The sequence below is a fragment of the Nematolebias whitei genome, chromosome 15, assembly GCF_014905685.2.
Source record: "Nematolebias whitei isolate Nwh7 chromosome 15, NemWhi1, whole genome shotgun sequence".
NCBI lineage: Eukaryota > Metazoa > Chordata > Actinopteri > Cyprinodontiformes > Rivulidae > Nematolebias > Nematolebias whitei.
Genome location: NC_056512.1, coordinates 41568701 through 41591896, shown reverse-complemented (window position 1 = coordinate 41591896; position 23196 = coordinate 41568701). Strand labels below are relative to the sequence as shown.

The 23196-nt window shown below is 42.2% G+C and overlaps 3 protein-coding genes across 3 annotated transcripts in view; 1 reads left to right on the top strand and 2 right to left on the bottom strand.

Moving 5' to 3' along the window:
- The window catches only part of LOC119421226, a 14400-nt gene extending 10152 nt beyond the window's left edge, over positions 1-4248 (bottom strand). The window contains exon 1 of the mRNA XM_037688604.1: positions 3534-4248. Coding sequence (XP_037544532.1) covers positions 3534-4248 — 715 coding nt within the window. The remainder of the gene's footprint in view (positions 1-3533) is intronic.
- A 3918-nt stretch (positions 4249-8166) lies between these two features.
- dcaf7 (ddb1 and cul4 associated factor 7) lies at positions 8167-15025 on the bottom strand. Its single transcript, XM_037688719.1, has 7 exons — positions 14655-15025; positions 14295-14453; positions 11891-12002; positions 11681-11799; positions 10767-10976; positions 10572-10689; positions 8167-8826 (listed from the first exon to the last, which is right to left on the bottom strand). Exons 1-7 carry the CDS (start codon positions 14790-14792, stop codon positions 8654-8656), a joined length of 1029 nt encoding a protein of 342 aa, XP_037544647.1. The 5' UTR covers positions 14793-15025; the 3' UTR covers positions 8167-8653.
- A 1353-nt stretch (positions 15026-16378) lies between these two features.
- Positions 16379-22117, top strand: ccdc47 (coiled-coil domain containing 47). The gene is made up of 13 exons (XM_037688718.1): positions 16379-16457; positions 17254-17553; positions 17660-17761; positions 18273-18447; positions 18577-18698; positions 18783-18848; positions 19200-19301; positions 19425-19535; positions 19633-19718; positions 19787-19845; positions 19930-20039; positions 20123-20290; positions 21668-22117. The coding sequence occupies exons 2-13, from the start codon at positions 17269-17271 to the stop codon at positions 21746-21748; spliced, it is 1467 nt and encodes a 488-aa protein (XP_037544646.1). The 5' UTR covers positions 16379-16457; positions 17254-17268; the 3' UTR covers positions 21749-22117.
- The last annotated feature ends 1079 nt before the right edge of the window (positions 22118-23196 follow it).

Here is a 23196-nt window from a genome sequence, read left to right as displayed (position 1 = left end):
CCTTAGACATTCATTCATAACATCCTCATGACATTCATATATAGGAATTTGAGGTGGGCACATGGCTATGGGTGGTGGGATGACCTTACTCTCACCCCCTGTGCCTGTGCTCACAACGGTTGCATTTAGACACTAGGGTTTGGATAGAGTTGGGGTGGAGGGGAAACTGGCACCATGCCAGCCTTTGCTCCTTCTTCTTTCCTTTTTAATGGCACTATACAACAACACACATCAACAGCACATCTAGGGGTGGGGGTGTATGTGTCGGGGTCTTATTTTTAGTTATTTATTTATTTTATTTTATTTTTTTCTCCTCTTCCTACCCACCTAGTTCCCTGACTGCCATTCCGGGGGTGGGGTCCGGGAGAAGGGCAGGCCGTCGGGTGTTGACCAGGACTATGTGGGGGTTCAGGGTCTGGGGGTTGCCATGGGCGGTGCTGGCGCTGTGCTCTCCCTGGGGTTGTTTGGACCCCCTGAGCTTGGCTCTTGGGTGCCATGGTTGGCCCGCTGGCCGGGGTGGCTGCCGGGGCCTGGCGGGCGGTCGGCTGGGGGTGCGTGCTTGGTTGTTGGCGGTGTGTGGGGGTGGTCGGTGGCGTGTCCTCTTCATGGTGGGGGGGGTATCCTGTCGGCGGGGCATGGCCTGGGCCGGGTCTGGGGTATTGGCTCTTCTCCACTCAGGAATGAATGGGTTTACCTCCTGGGTTTGGGCATGGGCTGCCCCCTGTAGAGGGCGGGTACATGTCTTGGACCTGGGGGGTATAGAGTGTGTATCGGGAATAAGAATGAAATGTATCGTTATTGTATGTCTTTGAGTGAATGAATGTGAGATTGAGGTTGGGATAGTGTGATTGTGTATGTGTATGAATGGGTATTTGTTAGGCCGAGACTCGGACTGCCCCCTCTTTGATACAACTGGGGGTGCTTGGCATCGCGCCCCTATCGCGCGGCCCCCTGGTGGGGTGTGCCCTTGCCTGCCGGCGTGCTTGGGGCCCTTGGTATCGGGGGCTGGGCGCTTGGGCGTGTGTCGGCTCGGCCTGGTGTCTGCCTGGTGGGGCTCGGGTCCTCTGGCCCTGTCGGGCCTTGGCCTGGGTGGTGTGAGTCCTCGGTGCCCGGGCCTCGGTGCCTGGACCTGGACCTACATCGGTGTGGCGGGTGCCGACGGAGGCCTATGAGTTTGTCGCTGTTGGCCCCGGGGGGTCACTGTATGTGGTTGCTGGTGGGGATCTTCCGGTTCTCCCCTGTGGTCCCTTCTGGGGGGTGGGTGGGTTGTTCGCCCTGTGTGGGTGGCTCTGGGGGCTCCGCGGTCGGGGTCCCTCCTGGGGTCTTGGGCTCTGGTCCCCACTTTTTCGTCTGCCTCTGGTCTTGGGGGTCGGGTCTCTGCTGCTTCACAATTACTAATAAATGTTCTATTAGAGAAGCCTTATACACTTATGCATGCTCACAACCACACACAAATAGAAGCAGGGATGTTTATGTAGGCTTTATATGTAGATATATAGATATGTATGTGAGTGTATATTCATGTGTATGTATGTATGTATGTATGTATATAGGCGTAGGTATGGGTATATATATTTATTGAAACTTACTGCAAAGCCATGAATATTTTAAGTTCTTTATACATATGTATTTTGTTGCTGTGTTTTGTCATGTTCTTTGCAGGTGAACAGACAGTGGCCGGGTGTTTTGACGTGTGCTCTATTTGTATATATTTCTTATATTTTGGAGTCTTACTTTGTCTTTTCTTTTTTCCTATCCTATTAAAAAAAAAAAAAAAAAAAAAAAAAAAAAAAACCTACACTAGAATGTCACTATAATAAATATTTAATAATAATGGTGTGGAGAGGATGGCTGTAAGGGGAGAAGGGAGGCCATCACAAAAAGGGGAAAAAAAAAAAAAAAAAAAAAAAAAATATTATTGTTTATCGCAATAAGTTCTGAGACAATTAATTGCCCAGCAATATTTGTTATCGTGACAGGCCTAGCCACAGTTACTGAGAGCCAAGAGCTCAGGGACATCCAGCAATTGCCATTAAATACGTTTGTTTGATGGTTTAAAATATAGTTTTCTTTAAAACTAAACCCATTTGTTTGGGGAGTGGTGGCGCAGAGGTTAGAGAGGTGGGCTTGTGATCCGAAGATCGCCGGTTCACGCCCCGGCCCCGACAACATCAAAATTGTGGGTGGGGTAGGTGAAACACTCATACTTGCCCCCACCCTCATTCGCCCCACTCTGGGCCCATGAGCAAGGCCCTTAACCCCCACCATGTGCTCCCTAAACAGGTCTCTCTTGAAAATGAGTTCTCGTGGCTCAATGAGACTAACCTGGATAAATAAAGGCTAAATTAAAAAAAAAAAATTTGTGGGCCTACCTGAGCTCATCCGTGGGCCTGATTTGGCCCCCGGACCACCAGTTGAATACCCCTGATATGGGGGGGGGGGGAATCACAGGAATATTTGAAGGTGATTGTATATTTGCCGTTTTTCAGTCAGAATTACTGATTTTACTTTTAAATGTTCATAAAAATTCTGTGCAAATTACCCAGATATTAGACAATAATCAAATCGTGTGGAAATGTAGAAACCGGCCCTTTCTTAACTGCATGGTTCTGGATGGTTTGGGCAAATAAGAATCTATGTTCAGGCTCATTAAATGATGTGAAAACTGTGCAGACCACTAAGTGGTCAGAAAAAACAGATGTCTTTTCAATGATCCTAATTCAACCCAGAAATAAATCCACTTCTCGACTCGTCTCCTCCACGTAATGAGTCACTATTACTGCCAGTGAGGCCATTTTACTTATTGTTTGTTGTAGGTGATCATGATTTTAAATGGAGATTAGCCTCCTGCTTTAGACGTGGGCTCGCTAAAAGAAAAAGTAGCAAAATGTTGACTAAAAGCTAAAAATAGCAAAAGTCTCAAACTGAAAGCAGCTAAAATGTTAGAAGTAGCAGCGATTGCTGTGGCAGATCATTTTGAATCTTTTTCTTAATGGGATTTGTTTTCAGTATGGGCAACACGATGTTGCCTCGCAGCGAGAAGGTTGCCGGTTCAAATCCCAACCCGGGACCTTTCTGTGTGGAGTTTGCGTGTTCTCTCCGTGCATGCGTGGGTTTTCTCCGGGTACTCCGGTTTCCTCCCACAGACCAAAAACATGCACTGATTGGTAACTCTAAATTGTCCCTAGGTGTGAGTGAGAGAGTGAATGGTCGTTTGTCTCATTTGTCTCTGTGTCCCTGTGATGGACTGGAGACCAGTCCAGGGTGTCCCCCGCCTCTCGCACAGTGATAGCTGGACATGGACACCAGTGATTCCGCAACCCGAAAAGGACGAAGCAGTTAAGTATGATGGATGGATGCTTTTAGTATCATTTTAGAACATTTATCGAGGAAACAATCAGATCTGCAGAAACATCGAGTGCAATACACAAATGACTTGTGGGCGAATTATTACGAGGGCGTAAATTATATCTGAACCCAAGTTACGTTTCCCAGGACGTTAAGGTTGTGTTTGATTGATTTTAATGGCTCACCTCTCATCAGACACCTGTGTCGTTTCATTCTCATGAATCTCATCTGAGCCCTCTCATCCACCCTTCGCTTCTCCTCCGCCGCGGCCTGTAAGATGCTGTCCCGCACCTCGAACGCCCCGTTTCCATTTTCTGTGATGAGCTTCTGGATCTTCAGCAGCAGCTCTGTCCCGTCTGCTCCACCGTTCAGGACAACGAACCTCCGTCCACACCTTTCCGTGAGCCACCTGAGGCCTTCTCCTCCTCTCTCGAGGACCTGCTGAGCTTCGGTGTGCTCAGACCTGCCAGCGAAGGTGAAGACAACGATGCAGTGTCTCCACACATCGTGTCCCAGCAGGGACACGTGCTCCTCCACAGCTCGGCGGCGCCTCTCTGAGAAGGCTGAGCTGGCCTTCACAGTGATCAGGAACACATGAGGGCCCGGGGAGCACAGGGACACGCTGGTCAGGATCTCCCTTCTCACGAGCCTGGACGTGTCCTGAGCGCTGAAGTCACACCACCAGCCTGGAGCGTCCACCACCGTGAGCCAGCGTCCGTCCACCACCCCCAGCCTCCGAGAGCAGGACGTCCGCTCTCTGGTGACAAACTCCTCTTTCCCCAGGATTAGGTTCCCCACTGAGTTCTTCCCAGAGTTTCTTCCTCCGAGAAGTACAACCTTCAGCGGGGACGTGCACCAGCCATCCCCTGCAGAAAACAAGAAAAACCAGAGTAAATTCATTTTTCAACACCAAACCAGGAACCAGAGGTTTCAACTTACGCTCGGACAGCTCGCTGTGCTCCATCTCAAATCCCTTCGTCGAAACAATCCTCACATCCTGTCTGAGTTTCTGTATCTCTGTGAAACGCAGCTAAAGGAAGAACAGCTGAGGGTTTTATGTCTTTATGAGTCTGAAGGTCGTCTGTGGTGAGGAATCGGGAATAAACGAGAAGAGCCACTCCTCTGAGCAGCAACAAGAACTGAGAAAAATGTGTTGAACTAAGAAACTGCTCAAACTGTGAAATGGTTTTTAGAAAGAAATACTAAAGTAAAAATAGAAACAAAAGTGGGATTCAATTCTAAGTTTTACAAAAAAAGATATCTACTTTTTTATCCGAGTTGTTTGGGTGTGAGTTTTAAAGTTGTAAAACGTCCATAAATACTCAAATAACACACCCCGTCACATTCTGAGTGGTGTTTTTATTTATTTATTTATTATTTAAGCTCTTTTTAAGTTCTCGTCTTTAACCATTTTTAGTAACTCAAGCTTTTCCTCTTCAGGCCTTTTCACATAAAAGTTTGTTTTTATGCGTTTTTGCTCAAAGTTTAAAAGTAAAGCGCTTCATGATTTGTTGGTTCTGCTGGATTGTAACAATCCATTTATTAAAGTAACCTGGTGACACAAATTAGTATTTTAGTTTCTAAACCTTTAATCGCTTTGTTTTTACTGAGACTTATGATTTAAAGATGATGAATTCTAGTCAAAGTGGATATTTTAAGCTTGAAATCCAGGCTTTGGATTAAATCTGGTGATTAAAGTGGAAACGATTAACATTTAAATTATCATATTTTTCGGATTGTAAGACACATTAAGCGAAACACAACAGTCAGATAAGTCCAACTTTAGTCAACTTATTCCCAATAACTCTCAACATTGTTCAGTTGTACAAAATAAAATCAGTTTGAGGTCAATAAGCACAGCTAGAATTAATTCATAACGTCGATTTCTGAGAAAAATTAAAAACATTGTGCGCCTTGTAGTCCAAAAATTACGGTAATGACTTATTTGTAAGACGGAGTAAGTGTTTGATTTTATGTTCAATAATTTGACTTTTATTTAACATCAATTAAATGTTTTTAAACGTTTGCAATGTAAAATTAATAGAACCCTCTAGTCGACGGCACGTCCTAATTTTGTTACAAAAAATTAGAAATGATAGATTTTATGCAAAAATAATAATTAAAATGCTCTGTGAATACTGAATGACCTAAAATTTTATGACCCTTTAGCTATAAAAGTAGCAGAATGTTAGTAGCCAAAACAGTAGCTAAATGCTAACAGTAGCATAAGAAATCAAAAACTGAGCAAATTTGCTGAAGTTGATTTTGGAAAGAACAATGTTTTTGAAAGAATTGGAGATCTTTGTGTGTTTTTATGAAGATATTGTAGTGGACTAGGCCTGATGTCAAAACTGACCATATGGGACTGAAACTGTCATTTCATTGATTTGAATCCAGAAATACAGGTTAACCCATCCTGAGACTTTCTTTCTTGAATTAATCAAGTGGAAAAAGACAATTCTCTATGATCATTACTATTTTACAAATGTTTTGATAATCAAAGTGTTTTGGTTCAAACAATGTCTACATGTTGAAGTGAACTAATCATTTTTATTTACTTAAACAGTAGTAATGATTCTTAATCCTCAATTCAAAGTGAAATCAAGTTAGAGTACGTTACAGAGTAACGATTCAATTTCTTGATCGTCTGCTTTGAAGTGAGCAAATTTGTAAGTGTGTCAAAGTTCGAGTTTCGGTCAACTGAAAGTTTACTGAAAAGAAATGTCATGTTTAACTTTTACAGCGAGATACTTGGTGAGAGACGCCACTAAGTCTGGTTTTTCCATGATATCTTTCTGTCTGTTCTTAAACAATCTGAATCTTTTCCTTGACTTTTAATAACACCTTACATCACAAACCACACCTCTGCTTTGGTCCATCGACCAATCAAAAAGCTCTCAAATGAACCGGAAGTGACCCTTCTTAAAAGGTTGGCACTTCCTAGTTCAAGGAGAAGAATGGAAAGAGTTCTACAGAGAGTTCAGCTCAGTCTTGAAGCTGCTGTAAGCTCAGTCTTGAAGATGGAGCAGCAGTTCAAGTAGAGGAGTTTTTGGAATCCAGAATGCAGAGAGTTTGGGAGTTCCTGAATGCAGAACGCGGGCATTCAGGATGCTGCTGAATTAGAACAAGCTGAACCAGAGACGATTTTGGGAATTATAACTTTTGTTTGGATAACCTCACACGACTCCCAAGGTTTTTAGCTGTTCTCACGGAGACGCTGAAAGAGTCAAAAGAAGAGCTCTACACCGACGCTGAAGCTATCGTCTGCAAGGTAAAAGTTCTATCTCGACCAAGCGTACCGTTGGCCCAAGCTGATTTCAATGGAGCGTGCTGTTCTGGTTAAAACAGACAAATTCCCTCACACATCTCTCTCAGATAAACTTCATCTTTCCATCTTTAAACTCTCCTATTTGCTAGAAAATTAATCCAGATGTTTTCAGAAATGTCTGTGGTGTAGCAACGGAAAATCATGGCCGTATGGTTTTCCTGGTTGTAAAGCTGATTATGTCGTTATTTTCCAATTCTTGCCAATTAATGTAAATGTGTGATGTGTTAAACTTGATTCTGTTAATAAATGACCCACTCGCTTGGTGAGTCAAAGATAATTAACGTCTCACGTCCACATTTTATCTAAGTTCAATGCACGTATGTTATACAGTCCAGAAAAATGAAGAACCCGTTTAATGTATGAATATATCTCAGGATATGACATACTACAATATCCACATCTAAATGTAAATATTCTGACAGCATCCATCCATTATCTTGGTCTGGTCGGGTCATGGGGGCAGCAGCTTGAGCAGGGAGGCCCAAAGCCACAGGTCAGCTCTTCAGAGGACTCCAAAGTGTTTCCTGGCCAAGTCCCTCCAGGGTGTCCTGAATCTTCCCCAGGGTCTCCTCCCATCGTTGGCGTCCAGGGAACCGGATCCCTGAACCACCTCGACTTGCTCCTCTGGACGTGGAGCATCCACCCTGAACTTGTTTCGATCACGTGGAGCTGATCCTGGAAGTGCCGAAGTCCAAACTGAGGCTCATAGGGGACAGAACTTTTTCTGTAGCTGCTCCAAGATTATGGAACGATGTCCTGCCTCCCATCAGACGAGACCCCAACACGGTTTTACTCCCTGGCTTTTGGCGCAGCCTGAAATTTGCTCCGAACCATTTTTATTGGTCTTACTGTTTAAATGTTCTTGATTTTATATGTACGTCCCTTTGTTGCAACTGTGGTTGTTTTAAAGGGTTTACGGTGACAGCATCCTGAACACGCTGAATGTTTTGATATAATAAAACAACCTGGTCTAAATAAAGTCAGAGAGTAACCCTGCCTGGATCTAGTTCTGAGTTCAGACCAGTAAAGTGCTGAATGGGGGGTTGTTGTGAAGCCCGGTCGGCTAAAAAGACGCCCTACAAGTACATTTAATTTACATCACTTTTATTTTAAAAGGCAACACAACTGGAAGTTAGCTTCTAAGACATGGAGGAATACGTTTTATTAAATTCAATAATAAACTTTATGAAAAAAGCTACAACGTGAACACTTGGCTAACCAACATCCGAGTTCGATATATTTATATGTATGTACACTTTGCCTTGTAGTGGCATGCAACAAGGACAGGACCCTTCCGTTACTGAACACGGGAGAAAGACAGGAAGTCGTTTCCATTCGCTTCAGACTTCACTCGAACAGATAAAAACGCAGCTCTTCAAAAACACAAGCTTCAACGAACGAAAAGAATCGGGGATCTTTTGAGAAGGTCGCTCTGGTGTGAGCGTTACTGCAGCAGCACGAGCCTCTAAAGTTAATTAACATTTTTTTTAAAGTCGCACAGGTCACACACTCATCCACACAGAGGGCAGCCGAAACTGCCACATAAGCAAACAGGGCTGAAATATACTCGTCAAAATTATGGTATGTATCCACCAACAGGCTACAACATGAACCTACATATTAACGAGGTCATCATCTTCTGCCAGTTACAGCAGCTTGGAGCAACCTCGACATCCAACGCCCTCCCTTTAGCCTTTCGTCCGGCTGAAACGACACCGAGGAGTATAAAAAAACTGAACGCCAGCTCCGAAATCACAGCACTGACGCGTCTTTCAGCTGCTGAGCAAAATAAATAAGAGCTTACTCACGCACGTTTAATAAAAACCAGAGCAGACATGATGAAGAACAAATGTAAACCAGGCGTGTGACACTCCGAACATGTTCAGGAAGTTCAGCCGAGGCCTCGCCTCTGCCCTGAAAACAGAGGGATGAGGACGACAAGTCCAGATGTGAAACAGCGCTCCTTTTCTTGCGGCTTCAGACACGGAGGATCTCCAGGCAGTTGTTGTAGCAGATCGCGATCCAGTCCGGCTGCGTGGAGGCCCACTGCACGTTGTTGATCTCCCCTTCAGCCGTGTAGGCCAGGATGGGGTCCTCGATGGCGCGAGGCATCTGCTGGATGTCCCAGATCAGAGCCTGGTGGTCGTCCGCTGCAGGAAAAACAACAAGAAACATCAGAACAAGAACAAAAGGAACTGTGGAGATATTTAAAAAAAAAAAAAGATTCCTTGAGTGAGAGAATGATGATGGTGATGAGGAAAGCCATTGTTGCAACATGTCACGTGATAACGCATGATCTACAGCGCACGTATGTGTGGCAACTCTCAGCTACTACCACGCCACGTCTTAGCTACGCATCTGTAAAACTCACTCAGGTAGAGCTTGTCTTGTGCAGGCTGAGGCGTCACGATAACAAATGTTGCTGGGCGATTAATTGTCTCAGAAATTATTGCGATAAACGATAATATCGTTTGAAATTTCACGATAATTAGTAATTATTGTCAAATTTAAGAAGAAATGTAGGTAATTTTTAGTTTGACTGTAGTAACTTTTTCCACCACCGGATGGCAGTATAAGACTGAACCGAAGGATGGATAGTGAGGGAGCGAGCGGCGTGTCTTTAAGAAAAATGGGAGGGAGCCCCTTTGACGTGACATGGGCCGTCTCTCCTTCCTTTTTTTTTGATTCTCAAAAAGGCGGACGCTCTGTGTGGTTTGAGCTCTTTAACATAGCATGTGTCACACAAAGCTTTTAATTAAAAAAAATAGTAAACAAGTTCTCAGCTTCTTTTTGCAGAGAAAAACAACTTTTTACATCAAGACACGGGTTTCAATCGTGAATTTTGGAGCTTTGACAAAAAGGAGGTTTTTTTAGCCCGTTAGCTTAGCTTCTCAGCTTAGCTTCTTTAAACGATCCAAAAACACAATTTTGGACGATTAAAACAAATTTTAAAGAGAAAAGCGAAAGGGAGGGGTCAGTGAAGAACACCGGAGCTGAGCCTTTTGTCATCAAGTGTCTTCAGTAGAAAGAGACACGAATAAACGATAAAGTCGATAAATGAAAATGAGGTCGATAATAATTTTAATTTATCATGCGATTAATTAATTTATTGTTTATCGCGACAGACCTACTCCAGATGTTAATAAGTATGTGAATGTTTCTGTTCAGTGTCCTGAGATGACTTCAGTTGTGATTTGGTGCTATATAAACAAACTGAACTGAATTTAAATTGAATTTAATCTGATGTTGATGATTACTCCCTGAAAGTTTCCCTATAATCTGTCCAGTGGTTCACGAGATATTTTACTAACAGACAAACCGTTAATGCCAAGGTTATAGGCAACAATGTTGTGCTCATAAAGTGCGTAAGGGACGATGCTCATCCAACACTACACTATATTTTAGTCCCTTATCTGTAAAATGTGCCGTTTCTTTTCCTGAGGTCATTTGGCTGTTTCTCAAACATATTCAGTTATAAATATACATCGTTTCATCCAATGGTTCGTGAGATATTTTGCTAACACAGAATTAAGAACAGCTGTAGGGTGATCTGTTTGAATTATGTGTTGGGAGTGACTCTTAGCTAAATGTCTTCCTAATGTCTGTACAACTGGCATGCTGTGTGTGCTAATGTTGCTTAGCTGTGGTGGCCATCTTGAATCAGGTTGACTCCACACAGACAAAAACTTAACCACCCTTCGCCTTCAGCTGCAAGCGGTTAGCCGTACGGTCCTTTTTCTGCTGCGGTCGATCACAAGTCGTCCCAATTCGACGTGTTGATTTCGGACACGAGCAGCATTTTTTTTCCTGAAACTAAATCTGTGGAGGGAAGCGTCTGCAGAAATCGTCCGCCCCGCTCCATCTCTGTGCGACCCCAACTCCCTGCTCTGCTCACCTGCAGTGCAGATGTGACACGAAGAATGAGGCGCCCAGGCGATGCCGTTAACGCAGGCGCGATGGTTGTTGAGCCGAGCCACGGGAGTGCACGGCACGCGCACATCCAGGATGACCACCTGTCGTAAGAAAACACCGAGTCAAAAACGCTGCTCTTGCGTTTAAAGTTTAAACGTGCAACAAGCAGCTCGCTGACCTCCATGCCGTCCATGGCCATCGTGGCCAGGTAGTTGGGGTCCTGTTTGTTCCAGCAGAGGCGGAGCAGCGGGTGGTGCTGGGGGTCTTCGTAGATGATGGTGCTGTGCTCCAGATGCCGAAGGTCGAACATACGAACGGATCCGTCGGCACCAACAGAGGCGAACATGTCTCTGCCTCCTCCTGCGCGGCTGAAGGCGATGTCGTACACCTGAGGAGACACAGACGCTGAGCACTTCCCTCTGCACGAAGACCGTTTCCTCCGTGGACAAACGGAGACGTTCCTCCGAGTTCTGCGTTTTCTCTCGTGATGGAGAGTTCCCTCTTTAATAGCGAGGACCTCTGGGAGCGTCCTGACAGGTAGCTGCTGATCGGCTCCACAGGAAACGTCCGACCGTTTCAAGGTGCGGACGATCCAGCAGCAGCTGGTTTTGCTTCTCTGTCCTCAAACATCTGTTCGTAACTTGTGATTTTGTGAACCTCTGAACATTTTCTGTGCTAATTAATTTTGTAAAACACCCAAAGCGCGTGCAAGATCATTGCAGAAACTGTAGGGATGGACTCCGCTTGCTTTCGATCCTGTTTTGTTGACAGTTTGACAGTTCACTGAATTAGTGTCCTGACGCGCGCTCAACAATCCAGGCAGAAAAATCTTCTGGAAAATTATTAAACTCCTTTAATTTTGATTTATTTCAGGATAACCTTCAACCAGTGTTGAGAAAACAATCTGAAATGGTCACGTACAAAAACTGGGCGGCAAATGGAGACAAAAATAATAAATTAACTTTTGAGAAATTCTCATAAAGTTTGGAGTGATCAAGACCAAATTACATTTTTAAAAGTCTGTCCTCGAGCAAACACTAAAATTCTGCAAATCACAGTGGGAATACGTTTTTAAAAGTCACAAGCGCCCACCTCTTTGTCATGAGCGATCAGCTGGGTCTTCACATGTCCAGAGACCAGGTTGACTCTGCCCAACACCTGGCCAGTCTCCAGTCCCCAGATAGTGCAGGTGGTGTCGATGCTGGATGTTCCTACAAGACAAAAAATTAAATACATCAAGATCAAAACAAACACATTACTAAATTATTGTACGAATATTCATTGTGTTGATTTTTTTTTTACCCAGCAGGTTGGGATCAACTTCATTCCAGTCAAAGGAGGTGAGAGGAGCGCAGAAGTCTGAGTTTTTGTTGTTGTTCAGCAAACATTCAAGACGCGTTTCTGTGTCGCTGACCTGGGAGACGAAAGCAGAGTAAACAAACATCCCATAACATAAATGTCCCAGAGTAAATCTCAACTTTTCTACTGTCGTCATGAAACTTCATCCCAAAACGTTTTAGGATGATGCTAGATTAATTAAGAGATTTCCTCCTTTCACGTCTGCAGCACCAGGACAGTGTTGTACAGGATAACACGAGGAAAATATATAATTTATAGAGTACCGTATTTTACGCCGTACACGTCGCATCAGTCCAAATGTGTCTAATAAAATGAAAAAAATCCATAAATACGTCGCTTTGCTGTATAAGTTGCATCTATTATGCGTCACCGCTGACAACCTGGACATGTGGGCCGGTGTTAGGGCGGGGCAATATATCGAAAATTAACAGACACTTATAACAACGAGCGACGTCATTTTGCTCACGTCAGCATTTATGGTGTTTTAAAAAAATAAAAGTCGTTTTGTCTTTTGGCTGTGTATAGGTAAGTTATGCTCACGTCCCTTTAAGAAGCTGCGCTACGTGCAGTCTGTAGTCACGTGACGCCACCCCATCCCGTCTGTAACAAGAAGTGAAAGAGACGGTGCGGTGGAGAAAATGGAGGACAGTTTGAAAGTTGAAGTGGCAGCAGAGCTGGTCCAGGAGGGAGAGGAGCAGCTAATAATAATATTAAAAAATGTCTAACTGTTTACAAGAGATCTTTACGGAGAGGTAGACCTTTGCACGTGACATCATATTTTCACAACTCGTCGTTTACTTTTCCAAATGGCAAATTAATTTTTATTATTTCGTTTTATTTACAAGGGAATACTTGACAACTCAAATGCGACCATTTCGTTTATAAGAGATTTTATTTTTAATACTTTTTGTTTGCAGGAATGTTAAGTTATTTTATTCTTCTAAAATTGTTCAGTTGTGCTCATTTGTTCAAAAACTATTAACAACTAAAAGTGCACATTTTCTTCATTTATTTGCAGGAGATGTAGTTTTAAAGTTCATTAAAGTGGCAATAAAAAGGGAATTATGCCGTCAATATAACTGGCTGTGAATTATCATATTATTTTCGGGGGTGGGGGGTTGCAGTTATTGTCCATTTATCGTTATCGATATGAACTGCTCAATATATTGTGATATTGATTTTAGGCCATATCGCCCAGCCCTAGCCGGTGTTGTGCCAAAAATAGATCGGATGCCAAATGGTGGCCGCAGGAATGTGCACAGGAGGATTTTAACAAGAATTTTACAAAATTAACACTTAAATACAATTATTTGTTTGCTCAACATGATAGTAAAAGTGTGTCTCAGTCTAACTTTTCCTTAATAAATGCACTTCGACCATCAAATCAGCTGCATTTCAAAAGCCGATACGCGGTAGCAGTAGCGTGCGTGGGAGGACTCGCTGCCCATTTCTTCTAAATTTAACCAGATAACCACCAAATTATGTTTGCTCGACTTTAATGCACTTCAATGGTCAAATCAGATGCATTTCATCGGGGCGGTGCAGTAAAATGAAGCTGATTTGACGGTTGCTCCAGACGAGCTGGACGAAAGAGGCGATATATGACAAGCCGATTGTGTCATTAATAGCCACTTTTATCTATTACATGATACAACGCATGGTGGTGCCATCTAGCGGCTGAAAATGGTAGTGTTCAATATTTTCAGTCAGAATGAAAACGATCATATTTCAGCCAAAAATTGGTTTATAAATATGGGGGAAAAACTCCATAAATATGTCGCTTCAGCATATGTCGCAGGGCATGCAAATTATGCAAAAAGCTGAAACTTATAGGCCAAAAAATACGGTATTAGAAAGATATATGGGGGCCGAGATGGTGTAGAGGCAGGGCAGCCGGCTTGGGACCCAGAAGTCCCAGGTTCGATCCCCAGTCACTGCACATCACGTGGTGTCTTTGGGCAGCACACCTCATCCCCAAAATGCCTCCTGGGCACTTTCAATAGCTGCCCACTGCACCACCTGGTGGTGGATGGGTTAAATGCAGAGACTAATTTCGCCATTGTATGGAAACATACAGTGCTGACATTATTATTATTATTATATTGCACCAACAGTTTCGGCTTTGACTAACCACACTTTTTTAACGAGGAAAAAGGACCTTGGTTCATTCAACCTTTGTTTAGACAGGTAAATCCCATTGAGCCTCGAGGCCTAATGTGTTTAGATAATAAAATGAGTACTGACACAAAAATCTTGAACTGGATAGTCTCAGTGTTCAGTCTCTTTCAGTGTGTAAGGGGAATGAAAACTCTCAACCATTAATAACCAACAGCAGGTTTCATCTCACCCTCCAAATGCGCAGATAGTCCCCACTGGTGGCCAGCAGGTCTGGGTAAACCCCCTTGGTGTCTGGGATCCACATGATCTTGGTGGTGGGGTAAGGATGATCAAACGTGTTCCTGCACACAAACTCTGAGCTCTCCTCCTCCAGACCCACCAGCTGAACCTGAGCAGAACAAACAAGGGCATTTAAGATCATGAACCAAAGAAGGAGCAAATATCAGCATACGGTTATCAACCAAACCACCACAACTCCTAAAAACCATCAGTTGTGGTGGAAAGAGCAGAACAAGCGCTGGTGTGTGGAGCCACGATGTCCAACAGTTAGCATTAGCTAGCTAGCTGTTGTGACAATAACGTTGCGCACCTTGTTGTTGTATTCTTCTACAAAACTCCCCAGAGCCAGCCGGAAGCGTTTGTCCGGACGGACGCTCCAGTTCATGGCGTACACCGTCCATGGAGCTTCGTATTTGTAGATTTCTTTTCTCTTGCCGTGAAGCGACATCTTTCCGAACAGTTGTCAGCACGGCTAACACGCTAGCTTGTGAAAAAAGAAGTTCCGTGAATGAACTCGGAACGAGCGGTTTCACGTTTCAGAACGAGCACCGAGAAACTCGGCGACACCGACGGTTTGATTAAGCCAGTCTTGTTTCTAAACGAGATTTCTCAGCACTTCTCTTAACAAAGGGTAGCATTGCTCGCCCGCGACATGAAGTCAAGTGAAATTTAATGCAATCAACTTCCGGTTTCTTCTCGTTGGTCAAAAAAATAAACTTCCGGTTATTGAAAATACAAATTAAAAGCACAGCGGTGGTTTTAGTATTTTTATATATGTTTAAACAAAATTTTGTGTTCGTCAAATTAGTTTGACAAATACATAAGAACCCAAGTGATTTTGTTAACGTGAGTTCGCCTTTGTTTCTCACAAATGGTAACTACGACATAGTTTTATCAAGTAATACGTTACAATAAATATGTACTTCCTGTTAACTCTTTCAAAGTAAACTTTATAATTCAGCGCATGTAGTAACGCATTACGACCACGAGAGGGCAGTATATAACCCAGAATTGCTGTACAGTACACAGTATTATCTTAATAATAATAAAATAAAACTACGGTATTTCAATACGAACTTGTAAGTTTTAAAAAAAACTTAACTCTATTATTATTATTGTTATTATTATTGTTATTATTGTTACTATTTTCCATTGTCTGTCTTTGTTTCTGTACTGAAGACACAGACTCATGTTCATGTTTGTGCTGATGTTCGACGTAATATTTATATGCTATTAGCTCTTAGTGTATATTTAGTTGATGTTTTTCTTAGTTCATATCAGAGTCAGAGAGTCAGAGTTTCTTTATTGTCATTCGCACCTCATGTGGTACATGTGGTGGAGCGAAATTATGTACACAAGGTCCCAGTTACATCCAACAATAAAATGTATAAGAAAAACAGTAATAACATCTAAGATATGAACTAAGAAAAACATCAACTAAATATACACTAAGCACTCATTACATAAAACATTGAACATCAGCACAAACATATCTTAGATGTCATCATTGTTTTTCTTCTACATTTTATTGTTGGATGTAACTGGGACCCTGTGTACATAATTTCGCACCACCACATGTACCACATGAGGTGCGAATGACAATAAAGACTCTCTGACTCTGACTCATATCAAATAAAATCTTAAGCAGCTGTTAATTTTTTTCGCACCAATAGATATTCATTAATAAATACTATTTATTAATAATTAATAAACACATTTCACATATTTATTTATTGTTTTGTTTTTATTTTTTCCCCAAAGGAAATCGTTATGAAGAAAACATGTAGTTACGCATTATAACCACAAGAGGGCACAATATCTAGCACGGACAATATTAAAGGATTTTAACTTTACCGTTTTTCTCCTTATTTTTATGATATGATGTAAAGAAAAATGACCATTGTTTTGTAGCTGTGTTTTTCATGTGTATCGCTGAAGCTAAAAACATTACTTTACTGTTAGTTGACAAAATAGTCCAGATTTTGCTGCTCAGTAGTGCTTTTGTTTTGAACAATCCACCGTGTTGGTGAGCTTCCTGCTTCCGGTTAGCATCACTTCAAGGACGGACCTGATTTCTTATTCTCATCCAATTTAACCTTTACTACCTCCGTCGGTTAGTTGGTGCTTTTTCAAGATGCTCGTTCACTACTTTGCTTTCAGAATGTCTGTTTCAAGCGAGTTATGTTGAGAAGAAGCAGTTTGGTTTATGTTTAAATGACTGGTTGTTTGGCAGGAAATGTACTACGCATGTTAGCCGCATTAGCATGCTAATGGTAACATGCTAACTGCGCTAAGTGGGAGCTGGGTGCGCTCGTGTTTATTCATAACTATCGTTGTGTAACTGAAATGTTAAATGTGTGAAGTTAGATATAATGAATTAGTTCACTTCAGTGGGTTTATTGTGCCTCAACTCGTCTGAGCTTTAGCTCTGTTGAGATTCAGCTAAAATAAAACCCGAGTTTCTTCGATCATTTCATGTTGTTTTGCGTCTTTCACAGTGAAGTGTGAATTTCCCTTAGTTTTATTTATTTTTTTATTATTGTTTTTGTTTTCAGTTGTATCATTTCAAACCTAATATGTTCTGCCTGTTTAGAAAAAAAAAGGCTTTTTTGCCACTTCAGTTAGATGTCCTGTTATAAACTTGATGTTGAGGCCTGTAGTCTGCAGATTCCTGGTGTTTTTCATTGCAGGGTCTAATCTTAGGGAGAACTTCCTCCAGGACTATGTTTTGAATGCTTTTCTTTTACCCTGATGATGTTTAATTTATAAACTTCTAGGTTTTTCCCCTTAGCAATGTCAAATTTCTGGTCTGAATCTCAGCCCTTGTGTTTTGTTTTTTAAATATTTTATCAATTGTGCTTCTGATTTCTTCTTTTTCTTCATCGCTTATTGTTTTGTTGCATCCATAGTTTGCAGGTTCCGCCATGCGGAGTGCGTATCTCCTCCTCGTTCCTACGCTGCTGCTCCTCCTGGCACTTCCCGTCTCCAAGGGACGTTACAACGATGACTTTGACGATGGGGAGGACGTGGCAGACTTTGACGACAACGACTTTGCTGAGTTTGAGGACATGAATGATGATCAGACGGCTGAGGCAGAAACCGCTCCCCCGCCACGTGTCGCAGCATCCTCACAGCCTGAAGAGGATGAAGACGAAGCCACCGTGGAGCTGGAGGATGGCCAAGATGGCTTTGAGGACTCTGAAACACAAGTATAAAACTTTTTTTTAATCGTCAGTTTGATCACATTCTGAGATAAATACATAAATGATATTTAATAGCCTGCAGTCGTTTAATGTTTGTTTTTCCCCTCTCAAGGATCAAGATATGTACAGCAAATATGACCAGGAGGAGTTTGAGGGGATTGGAGACATGGAGAAGACGAGCCACTCCATGAAGGACCCCCTCATAATCCACACGGTAAACCGGGCTTATTGCTTAAATCTCCTGAGAACGAAGTCAGCAGGTTATATGCTGTCAGTTTGAATGTGAGCACAGGTTGGATGCGCTGTTTACACATGACACTTTCTGCAACAATAGGAGGTTAACTAAAAGCAAAATAAAGCTGTGAATACACAAAATATTACCGTTTTCATGGCAGCTTTCCAAGTTTGACTTTGTCAGTAGTGGTTTCTTTTAGCCTAACTCACAGCTGTTAGTTTTATTGATCAGGCGTTTGGTTTGTTTGATGTAATTAGTTCATACGGTTCAGGAACTGTGTCAAACTGACTCCGCTAACGTCAAGGCACTTGTATCAGACATGGTTTGATGTTCTTCCCGTACGGTGCTGCCTTTTTATACTTTACTCACGAGAGAGCACAAACAAACCTGTCAAAAGTCTGTCGAATCGTTTAAAAAAGGTGTGGGTTTTTTTGTCGTAAATTTGCTGCAGTATAACACAAACACACGGGCACTCGCTGTTTCTCTGCAGGTTCCTGCGCATCTTCAAAACAGCTGGGAGAGTTACTACATGGAGATCCTGATGGTGACCGGCCTGTTGTCCTACATCATGAACTACATCATCGGCAAGAACAAAAACAGTCGCCTCGCTCAGGCCTGGTTTAACTCGCACAGAGAGCTCCTGGAGAGCAACTTTGCTCTAGTGGGTGAGTTCTTCTCTTTGTTTTGCTCCTCTCTCACTTCTGCAGTGTCTGGATCATTGCCTCGCGTTGTTTCCCTGTATAGTTACAATGCAGTGGATTATATTTTCAAAAAGTTCAACATGTGTGTGAAAGGTGACGACGGTACGAGTAAAGAAGCGGTGAGTACCGGGAAGCTGAATCAGGAAAATGAACACATCTACAACCTGTGGTGCTCTGGGCGAGTGTGCTGCGAGGGCATGCTCATTCAGCTCAAGGTATCGCCCATGCTTTACAGCATTCTTCTAAGTTTATATCATTTTATAATCTGTGTTTCTAATTAATTTATTTGGTTGTGGAAGTTTTTGAAGAGGCAGGACCTGCTCAACACTCTGACCAGGATGATGAGGCCCGCCTGCGACCAAGTGGTACGAAAAACTTGTATCTGCTCCAGGACTTTCTACCTGGATTATTGAGCATGAACTTTGGTGTTTTCTGCTCACCAGTAGTTACTCAATAAATCAAAACACCAAAACTGTCATACGTCTCCATCCCTAATGACTTTAGAGTGGAAGTTCTGATTATTGGCCCCTTTTTCAGTCACTTCAGTGGTTTTTGTAGGTAAACAAACACAAGTGGCAGCCGTTCACACATTTTGTTTATTGCTTTTAATTTAAGGACGCATTTAGCAGGACGTGAGAAACAAAAGTTGCAGATGTTGTCACTGCAATGAGGGATGTTTCGGTTTTGATGACCGTGTCTTGTTTGTTGGTTTGCAGCAAGTCAAAGTGACTCTTAATGACGAGGACATGGATACTTTCGTGTTTGCTGTCGGAGCTAAGAGGGCCATGGCTCGGCTGCAGAAGGAGATGCAGGACTTGGTGAATATCTTCCACAGAAACCTTCATTTGTATCGTTTGTACTTGTGCACAGACTGTACTCGCACACGGCTTTTAACTTTTGGTGCAAATTCACTTATTCGGTATGAAATGTTTTATTGGCAGAGCGAGTTCTGCAACGACAAGCCGAAGTCCGGGGCCAAGTACGGGCTTCCAGACTCGATGGCCATTCTGAGTGAGATGGGCGAGGTGACGGATGGTGTGATGGACAACAAGGTGAAGCTTTCTGTTTACAAGCTAAAAGGACCACAGCTCAACTTGTAGCTCTGTCATTGTAACTTTTCGATCCGTTTGTGGTATTTTTATTTTTTAGATGGTACACTATATCACCAACTATGCGGACAAGATTGAGTCAATCCATTTCTCGGACCAATTTTCTGGTCCAAAAGTTATGCAAGAGTAAGTGTTTCCTTCGTCTTCCTTCGTAATCAGTGATTTTAACGAAGCGCTAACGCCTTGTTCTTCAGGGACGGTCAGCCTCTGAAGCTGCCCGAGACCAAGAAGACACTCCTGTTTACATTTATTGGTGAGCCCTTTCAGTCCCAGGATCTTTTCAGTGCATTTGTTTGCTTCTGTTTGTGTAATTTGTGCTGAATGATGTTGTGTGTAGTGCCTGGCATGGGCAACACGTCTCCCAAAGACATGGACTCTCTGCTTCCTCTCATGAACATGGTGATCTACAGCATCGATAAAGTCAAGAAGCTGCGTCTCAACAGAGAGGCGAGTGCCGAGCCGACACCGTCGTGTTCCCCCGTTTCAGCTTTCGAAGTCGAGCTGTTCTCAAATCCTCTTTGGACTTTCAGGGCAAACTGAAAGCTGACAGAAACCGGGCTCGCGTGGAGGAGAACTTTCTGAAGCAGACCCACACTCAGCGCCAGGAAGCGGCGCAGACGCGCAGAGAGGAGAAGAAGAGAGCGGAGAAGGAGAGGATCATGAACGAGGAGGACCCTGACAGACAGCGCCGCCTGGAGGTCTGACAGCTCAACACACTCAACCAACAAGTCCTGGTTTTATTCCAGATAAAACTCACAGAAATTATTAATTAGTCGGATGTTGTTCGTTTTCAGATTAAACTAAAGAATTTTCTGCAAATATGCTGAAATTTGCTGAAGAAGCTGAAGCTGAAATGATCAGAGCAAAAACTAAAAGCCAAATTTAGCACATTAGAAAAGCTCAAATTTGCAAAACACTAAATGCCAAAACAAACAAAAGAGTAGCTAAAATGTGCTAAATAGTAGCTACAAATTTAAATCCAGCAAAGCTAAAACTAGCGTAACTTGAGGTAAAAGGTAAAGTTTGCAGAGCAGTAGCTACAAGCTAAAGTTAGTGCGTTTCATTTCATACGTTCATGTTTTGATGAGGAAAACGTTTAATACAATTAAATATTAAAGTTGCAAAAACAAAAGTTGTAGCCCTGATGTCCTGAACGAGAGAAACTTTTTGAAATACGAGCAGCTAAAGTAGCTGAAAATTAGGCCTGTCATGATAACAAATATTCCTGGGCGATTAATTCTCAGAAATTATTCAGATTAACGATAATATTGTTTGAACTTTGACAATAATTAGTAAATATTGTCAAATTTAAGAAGAAATGTTTAATTTGTTTTGGGTGTAGTACCTTTTTATGACCACCAGATGGCAGTATAAGGCTGTTTGAACCGAAATATGGATAGTGAGGGAGCGAGCAGCGTGTCTCTTTAAGAAAAATGGGAGGGAGGCCCCTTGACGTGACATGGGCTCTCTTCAGTTCTCAAGATGGCGGACGCTCTGTGTGGTTTGAGCTCTTTAGCATTTTTCACACAAAGCTTTTAATAAAAAAATCAGTAAACAAGTTCTCAGCTTCTTTTTGCAGAGAAAAATAACTTTTTAGACGAAGGCACGAGTTTCGACCGTGAATTTTGGAGCTTTGACAAGACGGAGGTTTATTCCCCGAGGTCGGCCTGTTAGCTTAGCTCGTAGCTTAGCTTCTCAGCTTAGCTGCTTTTAATGATCCAAAAACACGGTTTTGAATTGTTAAATGTATTTTAAAGAGAAAGGGAGGGGTCAGTGAAGAGCACCGGAGTTGAGCTTTTTGTCATCCAGTGTCTTCAGTAGAAAGAGAGAGACGAAGAAACGATAAAGCCGATAAATGAACATGAGGTCGATCATTTTTATTTATCGTGCGATTAATTGATTTATTGTTTATCATGACAGGCCTACTGAAAATAAACGATGTGATAAACGAACTCTAAAGAGAAAAAACTCTGGATTTCGTACTCCGCAGTCACACAAACAGGCGGTCCTGCTGAGTGAAGCTTTCTTCGTGTTTTATTCGTTTTAACTGGAAACTCTTTACTTTTGTTCTGCAGGAAGCGGCGCAGCGGCGGGAGCAGAAGAAGATTGAGAAGAAGCAGATGAAGATGAAGCAAATCAAAGTGAAAGCCATGTGAAAGATCACTACAGGGGGGAAAAATAATAATAAAGCATCCGAGCACACAAAAGCAACGCTTGGCTCAGCGTCCCCCTCTTTTCTCTCCATCCCATCCCATAATACTGCCTCCGTCTGTTGGAAAGATGTTTGGTTCTCATCTTTTTAAACATAATCTGCTAATGAATACACTATTTGGTGGTTTTGTGCCACTTTTTTAAAGAACTGAACACATTTCTGTGATTTAATTGGAAATATATTTGCATTATTGTAATCTTTAAGCTGTAATGTCAAATAAATTTTAATATATACGTGTGTGTGGTTTGAAATCGAGATCCTTCAGGCTGTTTCTAATCTGAGCGAACAATAAATGCACTGGAGTCTTAGAAAACCGTCTTTCATGGTATGTTTCCACATATTGCTGGTTAATAGTGATACAAATGTACTGTGTTTAAAAAACAAAGTTTGTCGTGGGTTAACCCAGACCTCCTGGAGTTAGTGGCTAAAGGAGGCCGGAGTGGGAGGAGGTTTCAGCTAATTTTAACTCGTCTGTCGTGTCAGCGGTCCCACAACTGATTGAGTTACTCGGGCTTGTTTCTGGTCACGCTGTAATGGACCCACTGATCCTGTCTGGCCTCTAACGGTTTCACAGAGTAATGATTGTGAGACTGAACGTTCAAACCTGAGGACAACACGAAGACCGTTCAGTCCTGGGGTGTGCAACTTTTCTAATCAGAATGTTTTCCACCCCTTTCCTCCCTTTTAATTTGCTGATCTCGTTAAGGGCTCAAATTAATGTTCATTTTTTGATATTTTTACAAAAAGGCCGAACTTGATAGGAAAGGGTGAGGAAATATTTTGTATTTCTTGTTCCTTTTATAACATTAATAAACTATGAAAGCCTGTGCGTGTCTGTTTTTGTGAAAATATATATGTAATAGAAATTAAAATGATCACTGGCATCCTAATTGGAATAAACATAAAAACTTAGGCCATGTTGAAAATTTTAATTGCTTTACTCAATTTTGTTTTCAAATAAAGACCCTCATTTAGTTATTTTTTAAATCAAAGGTACGTCAAACTATCAAGATTTGCCATATTTATGGCAAATGCACTTTATTAATGTCTTGTGGTATAGGAATATGTACTAAAATACTCTTTGATCCATCAGCAACTTCCCTGAAATGTGTTAAACTGCTCAGTTTTGATGTGGATTAATGGAGAGGCTAAAGGACAAATTACTGCAGCAAACTGAGCTGTTTTGTTTATTGCCATAAACATTTTAGTCACACTTTGCATTAGAAAACTGACAAAAATTGCCTTTTGTATTGTGGTTATGAACATAAACATCTATTTTCATTGCATTATTGATTAAAGCTACAAAGAGCCACATGCTCGCAAGTTGCAAACCCCTGATTTACTTAGTCATTTAACTAAAATGTAAAGTTTTTGTATTACCAAAAGATGCTT

Coding starts and splice junctions, on each gene's coding strand:
- dcaf7 (XM_037688719.1), bottom strand. CDS start 14,792: ATGTCGCTTCACGGCAAGAGAAAAGAAATCTACAAATACGAAGCTCCA. Junction 14,454..14,654: donor TAGAAGAATACAACAACAAG/GTGCGCAACGTT, acceptor TGTTCTGCTCAG/GTTCAGCTGGTGGGTCTGGA. Junction 11,800..11,890: donor AGTTGATCCCAACCTGCTGG/GTAAAAAAAAAA, acceptor TTTGTCTTGTAG/GAACATCCAGCATCGACACC.
- ccdc47 (XM_037688718.1), top strand. CDS start 17,269: ATGCGGAGTGCGTATCTCCTCCTCGTTCCTACGCTGCTGCTCCTCCTG. Junction 19,846..19,929: donor ACTCCTGTTTACATTTATTG/GTGAGCCCTTTC, acceptor TGTTGTGTGTAG/TGCCTGGCATGGGCAACACG. Junction 20,291..21,667: donor ACAGACAGCGCCGCCTGGAG/GTCTGACAGCTC, acceptor TTTGTTCTGCAG/GAAGCGGCGCAGCGGCGGGA.